This window comes from Montipora capricornis, chromosome 6 (assembly GCF_036669925.1).
Source record: "Montipora capricornis isolate CH-2021 chromosome 6, ASM3666992v2, whole genome shotgun sequence".
NCBI lineage: Eukaryota > Metazoa > Cnidaria > Anthozoa > Scleractinia > Acroporidae > Montipora > Montipora capricornis.
The window spans coordinates 28150657-28160390 of NC_090888.1; the positions used below are offsets into that span (position 1 = coordinate 28150657).

The 9734-nt window shown below is 40.5% G+C and overlaps 1 protein-coding gene across 2 annotated transcripts in view; it reads right to left on the reverse strand.

The window, feature by feature from the left end:
- Window positions 1-3406: 3406 nt before the first annotated feature.
- LOC138051907 (C-type lectin mannose-binding isoform-like) overlaps window positions 3407-9734 on the reverse strand; it is an 8079-nt gene continuing 1751 nt past the window's right edge. Inside the window, exons 1-4 of one of the 2 annotated variants that reach the window (XM_068898206.1) lie at window positions 8419-8624; window positions 6173-6556; window positions 5174-5365; window positions 3407-4325 (exon numbers count right to left, since the gene is read on the reverse strand). In XM_068898206.1, the coding sequence (XP_068754307.1) occupies window positions 4174-4325; window positions 5174-5365; window positions 6173-6556; window positions 8419-8494 (804 nt within the window). In that variant the 5' untranslated portion in view covers window positions 8495-8624 and the 3' untranslated portion in view covers window positions 3407-4173. Of the gene's footprint in view, window positions 4326-5173; window positions 5366-6172; window positions 6557-8418; window positions 8625-9734 lie in introns of those variants that run through there. The other variant, XM_068898207.1, reaches the window with a different exon arrangement.

Consider the following 9734-nt stretch of genomic DNA (forward strand, 5'->3'; position numbering starts at 1 on the left):
TTTCACGAAGGGCTTCAGTTGAAGGAACTGGAATTGGCGTGCAGAAACGGCCAGAAAAAAGCTGATGGCCATTCAGGAATGATCAGTCTTCCAGTGCCACGAGAAGATTCGAGATGGCGGACGCACTTCACATTAAGCCGGCTGGAGGGCATAACCAGTTATTGCGACCAGACCAATCTTGGGTAAGTTCGTCAACGCCACAGCTACCAGGCGATGCGTATTTGGTGTCGGAGTGAGGTAGCTGGGAATTTTAGTGGGAAGAGAAGCGGGTGCTTAAAAGCGGATATATTATTCTTGAGAAAGCAAGGAGTTGGATACTCACTAAAAGGTAGCCTATAACCCTCCCTGATCATGCTGGTCACAAATTGCGAGGTGCCTAACACAGACTCCCAAAAGTCATAATGAGATTTTAAACGACCTTTAACACTACTGTTACTACCCTCGCCCACTCTCCTTAAGCAGGCAATTGAGTCAAAAAACTCTAAATCATACTCAACTTTGTGATTGCTGTCATCTAGTCATTTAGCCGTTGAGCTAGAGGAGGCCTGGTCGTTATCCCTAGACTTGCAGCTTATGCTGAGGTGGCCATATTCTCCACACTAACAACGAAATCAATAAGAAGCCGTCAAGATACTGGCATTATAAATTGCAGCCCTTGATATCGTAGAATAAACCTATCGCTAAAAAAAGGGGTATAGGCCTATTATCACTAGCTAGTAGCTCGACGGTGTAAATTGAACGCTTTTAAACTTTAAATGACAAAAAAACAAATAATTAGCAGAAAAAAAAAGATGAACAAAGATAAAAAATTAAGTTGTTGTTCTTAGCGTTCGACCCGAAGGAAGAACCACTACAATGAACACCCTATTTATATCAAATAGCTCGTATGCAAATACGAGTACTATCAATTCATCGGGGACAGGAATTGTGCTGGAATGCACAAACAGATTCTTAACGAAAGGTGCTGCTAAACTGCGTACCACAGGTAAGTTTATATATTTCTCTATTTCTTCGGACGAATTTAATGTTTTTGGTGATAGTCAGGAGCTCATAAAGAAAAAAAATTGCTTACGTCATCATCGTGCGTCCATAAGCTTATGGAGCACGCTCATGACGTAGGCACATTGCTTGACTGAGATTGGGTGACTCTGCTGGCTATGTTATAAAGATAAACTGTAACTGTATTTTATGTACATAGATAGTAATTCATATCTTTAGTTTATGTTTTACTTTGTAAATAGATTGTCATTTCTTTGATTCCAATACTACTAATGCTAGGTATTCGCATTTAAACGAGGCTTTGCCCATTTGTAATATGTGGTTAGAAACTACGGTAAGTTACTTACTTCTCTTACTTCCCAAGAGCATTTGAAAACAATGGTTAATGCAAAATTTGGGGGGCAAACAAAGTGTATCTACTTTATACAGGTCTACTATTGTACTCTTTTGGACTTTTTTTTGGGGGGGGGGGAGGGGAGGGGGTGGACTTATATTACCTTAATAGTATAGGGTAGACTGCTTTTTTGTTAAAGAACTCGTTAATTTGAATTAGTTCACTTCATTTTAACCTGTTCGTTGGGGAAAGGAACAAAGTGTAGCAAATGAAAAAAACACACGTATGAGTTGTCACCATTTAAACGGCATGGCTTCAACATTTTTGGTTACATTCCACAGTCAGATTTTTCATGTACTGAGATGTGGTTTAGAAAGATCCTTTATAAGATTACTACTCAGTGTGTTCAAAACAAATCAATTATACCTGACGTTTTGTACTTGGAATGCTTCCTTTTGCATTATAGAAGACCCTGAAATGGAGATTTCTGAGCTTCTAGAAAAATAGCGAAATTTGCTTACAAAAGAAACAAAAGAGAACATCGTTCACCAAAAAAAGTTCAAAACAAAGAAACGCAACTTACCCCTTATTGGCAGATCTTTGAGTAGCATATTCAAAACGATTTTATGCGCAACAGTACCGACTCATGCCACTCCTCCCTGGTTTGACTCATGATGGCACCAGTAATTCCAATAAGCCTCATCCTTATTACTTATCATCATAAATACTGAAACGTTGGACCAATATTTGTTTTGATGGGTTTGTAATGTTTGCTTTCCCTTAAGTGCCAGCTCGAGGAAATAGTAAAAGCGTGATCTTAAATATAATGGTGGCCTTTAAGAATATTAAAAGCGGAGCCTTTTGTTAAGGACACTGCTTTTAAGGAATGATAAAGGCGCAGCTTTTAAGGAAAGCCTGAGTCAAAAGCGTGGCCTTACAGGAGTGTCAAAGGCGCTGCTTTTAAGGAATGTTAAAGGCCAAGCTTTTAAGGAATGTTAAAAGCGAGGCCTTTTAAGGAATGTTAAGAGCGTGGCCTTTAAGGAATGCTAAAGGCGTTGCTTTTAAAGAATGTCCGCGTGGTCTTTAAGAAGTGTTAAGGGCACTGCCTCTTAAGGACCGTTGAAAAGGTAAGGTAAAGTCTGCTACGAGCCTAGAAGGCCCATCAGGCCGGCGCTTATCTCCAGTTACAGTAGCATGAAACGACTAGGAGTATTTTTACTCCCGCCTCTGAATGGAATGCTAGTCCATCGCAGGGTTACCCCCAGCATTAAATTCGCCGGTACCCAATTATACACCTGGGTGGAGAGAGGCACCGTGAAAGTAAAGTGTCTTGCCCAAGGACACAACACAATGTCCCCGGCCAGGACCCGAATCCGGACTACTCGATCCGGAGTCGGGCGCACTAATCATGAGGCCACCGCGCCTCCCTTCTGTTGAAAGGGTGGCCTCTAAGAATTTTTTAAAGGCGCTGCCTTTAAGAAATGGTAAAAGTGTAGCCTTTACGAAATGTGAAAGGCGCTGCCTTTAAAAAACGTTAAAAGCGTGACCCTTAAGAAATGTTAAAGGTGCTGCTTCTAAGGATTGCTAAGGCCACGCTTTTAAGGAATGTTAAAAGCGTCGCCTGTAAGGGATGTCAAAAGAGGGGCCTTTACGGAGTGTTAAAGGTGCTTCCTTTAAGAAATCTTAAAAGCGTGGGCTTTAAGAAATGTTAAAGGCCTCTTAGGATTGTTAAAGGCCACGCATTTAAGGAATGTGAAAAGCGTCGCCTGTAAGGGATGTCAAAACAGGGGCCTTTAAGGAGTGTTAAAGGTGCTGCCTTTAAGAAATGTTTAAGCATGGCCTTTAAGAAATGAAAGGCGCTCCCTTTAAGAAATGTTAAAGGCGTTGCCTGCAAGGGATATCAAACGAGGGGCCTTTAAGAAATGTTAAAGGCGCTGCCTCTTAGGATTGTTAAAGGCCACGCATTTAAGGAATGTTAAAGGCGTTGCCTGTAAGGGATGTCAAACGAGGGGCCTTTAAGAAATGTTAAAGGTGCTGCCTTTAAGAAATGTTTAAGGCACTGCCTTAAAGAAATGTTAAAGGCACTGCCTTTAAGAACTGTTAAAGGTGCTGCCTTTAAGAAATGTTAAAAGTGTGACTGGATCATTCGTAGGTGTGACCTTTAAGAAATGTTAAAGGCACTGCCTTTAAGGATTGTTAAAGGCCCCGCATTGAAGGAATGTTAAAAGCGTGGCACGTGGTCTTTAAGTAATGTTAACAGCGTGTCCTTTGAGGAACGTTTACAGCGTGACCTTTAAAGATTAAAGGCCGTGATGTTATTAAGGAACAAAGGTCCATGCTTTTTAGGGATATTAAAAGCGTGGTTTTTACGGAAAGCTAAAGTCCTTGCTAGCGCTTTTAAGGAAGTTTTAAAGCGTGGCCTTTATAGCATGTTAAAGGCTCTGCTTTTAATGAATGCGTTGAAGGCACCGTCTTTAAATAATTTTTAAAGGTATTGCCTATAATGAATGTTCAAGGCCCTTACTTTATTACTTTGAGTCATTGCCTTGAATAAACGATAAATCGTTGCAACTGAGCAACAAATCCTTAAGAGTGGTTAAGAAACAAAAAAGGTGCAAATAGGTTAGCTTTTCAAATAGGTTCGTTTTTTGAAAAGCGGTGTGCTTAGCGATAGTTAGGGGGTGCGTCTTTACAAAGGGTCCTTTTCGTTCACCGAATTGCAGAGGGTGGTTTTTGGTTATCTAGTTAGTCATATTTTATATAGAGGGTTGTGATCAGCTGCTACGAATGATCCAGTTTTATAATTTTCTTGCGAAAAACAGACATGTTGTTATCTCTACCTATGTGATAGATGTGTGCCTACCATGACATGTCTTATTGTCTGATAATAAGATCAGCTTCGGGTCTGGACATTCGCATTTATAGCCTCCTGCAGAATTAACACACTTGTGGCTGCAGCCGCCATTCTTTGTTTCCAAACATTCGTTGATGTCTGAAAAAGTATGGATAATCACTCTAACCTTTTTACCTTTAGTACTGAAGGAGACTGCGAGCAGTCTCTCTCTTGCTCTAAAATCTTTGAAAGGAACGCGTGCATTGAACTTACAAAATGACAAACATTCAGTGCTGAACCTGCGGGTCGTAAATACCGTGGGCGTCGTTAGAGCCACACACCGCGCGATTGCAGTCTACAAAGATTTTAGAGCTGAAGAGAGTCTAGTACTGAACAGGTATAGCTCAAGATATCGCCATTTTAAAAAAAACTGTACAGAAACTTCTCCAAAGCAAGAAATTCATTGAGCCGAGGTTCACCAGCGCCTATCTGTCCCACAATCTTTAAACTAAGGACCTTGTGGACAGCTGAACGAGCATTTGGTGTCCATTTCCACTGTCACGTCGCGCAATTGTTCGGTGATATTTTCACATAGCTACTAATTTTGGGAGAAAACTACTTGTAGAAAAGACACTACAATTTAATTAAATTTAACATTTTGTACTGACTTCCGTGAACAAAGAAATTACTTAACGAAATCTTAGCACTTAAAAGAGAATCTTCTTTCTAGTCCTACTGGTGCATAATTATCGGAAAGAAAGGTCAAGCATTTGATTGGAAAAAGATTCATTTTCTCTTCTTTTCTAATCTTAATATCCCGGGCGCCTTCATTTGTTTATATTTGATGACGCGGCACACTTACGTCTGTTGTTTCATTCAAAGCAATGTCTGACCTTTGTTTTTTTTCATTCAAACGTTCACTTGAAAACGAATTGATGTACGTTCTTTCATATGAAAGGCGAACTGTGCGTGTTTGAGTACAAACCTTTGCGTATTTGAGTACAAACCTTTGCAGCTGACTGTTCTTCCGTCTCGGCTCCAGATTCCTAGTTCCATGCACTGCGTGGATGTAGGGCCGCTCAGTCGATATCCGCGGGCGCAGGAAAACGAACAAATTGATCCGTAACTCTGATTGGACGAGAGACAATGTGAAGGAGAGACACTCGCACCACTCCCTAAAGAAAGCCTTTGACAGTTTGCTGCGATAATGAATAAAAATAGAAAATAGATAAACAATAGGTAGTGTGGACGTCAAATAGCGAGGATGGTTCAGCTTTTTCTCGATTGCGCTCCGGAACCATTTTGCCCTCCAGAGAGGTCTTATCAGCACTATTGAGGGTTTTTCCGCACTTTGTGTGGAACATTTTAGGCGAGCAAAACTCGTTTTTCTTGATAAAAAGATCACAACTACTTTTCCTGATTATTCTTGTAATACTGCTCAAACATTGAAAGTTGCTGTGGAGACAGCAACCTTTGGCAAGTTAGTACTTCGCTATTTATTCCAGCCGTTCTTTATGATTTCACAAGCGCAATCGGGACAGGCTTAGTAGCCATGTATGCGTAGTAGACTACTGATAAATAAACGTCGCTGGGAGCGATGCTCAACAGGGAAGGGAAGTTGTTAAATTTAGCCAAACGCCAGTGCGATGAACGACATCGGTTAATAGGAAGTTCCAGGGGTTAATGCTATGCGAAGCGAAGAACCTAAAGTCAGGTGTTAATGACCCTGTTCTCCAAAGGAATACTTCTTGTCTGTTTAGTCTTTGTATGCACCTTATCTTTTATTGTTTTGTTTGAAAATAGAGTGGGGATTTAAGAAATTAAATGCTCCTGTTAAGAAGGCCTTATTAGAAATGGGGAAGAAATAAGAGATTTAAGGCATGCTTCATATCTTTCCCGTACGTTACAGTAAATCGGTCTAAAACAGCGAAGATAGCCACATTTGTTTCTTGAAATGAAAATTTGAAAAAAAAAAACAGTCGTAAAATGGAATATAGTCCCCTCACCGTTGGCTTCACAAAGGTAAAGATGAGTGGTACTGCAGGGCGCATCGTTCCATTTCCCTTGATATGAAGAGGAAAGCATCTCTGCACACCCTTCAGGTACCCCTTTATGATTGTTAGGTTCTCCGGTATTCCAGTTAGTTTCAGTAACCCGTGATCCGTCAACCCAAAGCCATTGCGAGCTGTCATTGGCATTCCTGTGCAAACCAATCCACACGCGTTCCCTCACTTTGCGCCAAACTGCTTGCTGCTCGGCATGCGTTTTCAACATGGCAAGACTTGATCCCATTGCTTCGCAAGCAGACTTTGCTGCATTCCAATTCACGGACGTTGATGAAACTTTGTAGCACGAACCATTGATATGCTGCCATTCTCTTGGGCACACTCCTAAATTATTTTGGAGAGAATTTTGTTAAAAATGTTTTTTTTTTTACCTTGCGAAAAACAGACATGTTATTTCTCCATCTGTGAGAATCCAATAAGACTCCTCAAAATATTAATGAAATCACATTTAATAATCAAACAGAAAAAACTGTTATGCTTATTCAGTATATTCTGTTATCCTGAAATTTTATGGAAACATAGTAAAAGATAATTATAACGGATTTCCATCTCGCTTCTTCGACTGGTGGTAGACAAAACGCGGGGCCGGGTTCGGTGTCGAGGTCAATTTTTGCCTCTCTATTTTGATCCTTTCACTCCCAAGAGTGACACTTAAAGATTTTACTGTGTCTAACGCCAGTAGCATACCTTTCTTGTCTACCACTGCATATCACTTGCATAAAATCTGCATATTGGAAATGGAGTTTGTATAACCAGTGTTACCTCATTAAAAAATGGCGGATTTGATGCAACTGAGGCTGGAACCTCATTAACTCCGCCATTTTGTTTTGACGGGATACCTAGTCCTAATATGGGCATAAGACCAGAAGTGAACGGAAATGACGCCATAAAGCGCCACACCAGACCGGAAATGTCGCGTTAGGCGTCATGCGAACCGGAACTTACGCTCAAATCACGCTAATTAAGTGTAAAAACCATTTTTAATGAAAACAAGACTATGTACAAGTGGGAATTTATTCGCAGCACTATTGTTGTCCATCAAAAGCCATAATCCTTTTTTTACGCGAGTTTAAGACTTTATTTGCATAACGTTCGATTCGTTAATCAATGAAGCATAGCATAAACTTTTATTTTACCACAAATGCTTGTAATCTCGCAATCTGATTGGCTAATTTGCCGTTGTCGATAAGAGTCTAGACAACGTTGCTCGCGTCATGCTCGCATGCTCGCGTCAATTTGACACGCAATGTAATAGCCAATCAGGAACGCTTACTTTGGGAAATAAACCAATCATATTGCGAGAAAGTTATAGACAACCTTTGCTCTTTTTTTGTCATGATTTTGGTCTCGCTCTGAAATAAACACTCTCTTCGGCTTTGAATATTGTAGTAAAAAATAAGTCAAAAGCGGTTCAGTGTTGTCCGTACTCTTATCGACAACGAGATTTATCATCACTTTTAACCCGTCACCTCGCAGTACCAGTCAGCCGCTCTGATCAACTGCGCCATTGAAGCCACTTCTAATGTTCCCGTGAGGAATGAATCAACGATAAAACCCCGTTGAAGTCCTGAAATTTTCAGCCTTCTCCACGCAATTGTTGAAATTGCGTGCATAAATGCGAGGATTAAGGCTTCACTTGATTTCATATCATCCGCAGTTCAATTTTCTATGAAAACGGCACAGTGCATGTTGTTCAATAGTACGAGACAATGTTGTTCCGCAACAATGTTTCCGCAACATTGTTTCCTCGTTTGCGGGCGCCTTTACCAATGCTCAACCCGCAAATTTATCGAGTTAACTCGATTTTTCTTTTCGAAATCAATGTTGCATCTCTACTCTGCTACACGAGGTTGTTACTCGAGCGCTACGACGGTTTTCCCTCTCATGAAAAACCAATATTTGATTTCTTTGATTTGTTTCCTCTCCAATTGGTACGGTGCTCGTGGTGTCTTGCTACAGAAGCCTTAGACTTCCAGAAGTGATGAAATAATAATAATGATAATAATAATAATAATAATAATAATCTCGCTAGCCGTCGTCTCAAAGTACAGAAACGACGCAGCTCAACAAGGTCGAACCGAAAGCATACCATGGCATCTCTGGCTGCCGATATACGGTCCATGAAGTGAAAACGCTAAATAAATAAAGAAAGGAAAATCATAACCAGATTTAACATAAAAATTTACCTTGGGAAGTGACTGACAGAACAAACAGCAAATTAACACCAAGGAATGTTAGCAGACGGTGGTGCCAGTAAGCCATGTAAGTGTAAGACAATTGAATTGGGATAGACAAAAAAAAACAATCGTCAGTTCACAGCGATAAAGTTCTCTCTGAATAACACTCTTTCCTTCAAGACTGTGTTGAACTTAATATGAACACTTCAAACATGTTTTATCTGGTTAATAGACCTTATTCATAAATGGCAGCCAAAAAAATCATTCTTTTGTCTTTGTGCTAAATATCTTCACTAGCCTCACTTTGGTGCAAAAATTCTTTTGAATTTTGTTTGCGCCAACGACGCTAGTGAGGATGATTAGCATAAAGACAAAAGAGTAATTTGTTGGCAGGATTTATGATTACGGTCTATGCAACAGCGTACACACTTCCTTGTCTATCAAGCTCTTCACGGAATACACTGGCAACAACCGGCTTTGCCATAGGTTGAAATTTAAAATTTACGGTACAACCATTGTCGGTTATCAGTATTTAGTGACGCATAAAGGCGCCCGCAAACAAGGAAACATTGTTTTCCGAAAATTATATTTCCTCGGAGTGCAAACGAGGAAACATTTGCCGAGGAAGCAAAACGTTTCTGAACAAATTCAGACCGGTTAGGCGTCACGCGACCCGGAAGTCCTCCTCAGATCACGCAAAATAAGTGTAAAAACCAATTTTAATGAAAAAAAAAAAGACTTTGTACAAGTGGGAATTTATTAGCAGCACTTTTAATCCTTTCTTTACACCGATCAAATTGCGCCGATCAAATTGAAACTTCAACATCCCTCCCCCCGCCCCCCGGGCAAAGCCCGGGCATTTGACTATCTTATGTGCCCAGGGAGTGGGGAATTTGACCTTTGCCTGCGTGGGAAGGGGAAAATTGAACCGGAAGTGTCAGGATTTTTTTTTTCGGGCGCCGAAGTCGCTAACAGCTATAAAACGCGTGTTTGGACGAGATGGAAGAGTTTGAAGGAAGAGATAGAGCATTTGTGAGCGATTAGCTCACAAAAAAGATCTTCAAAAGTTGTCTTCAAAGGAATTTTGGCTGCGTAATTCTATAGAGTGATTGCAATATGGTACGTTTTCACACCCTCCATTTCATTGTCAAAGCTCTGAAAGCTACACGTTTCTGTTAGATGTAATCAACCGACACTGAACAATTCAAAATACATGCAGTCGTAAACGCTCTAGGCTCTGTTGTTGATAAGTATACATTACCCTCGTTAAACAACCTTTGCCGTGTTTCGGAGAAAGAGCAGCTTACACTTGCTTATTGACATTG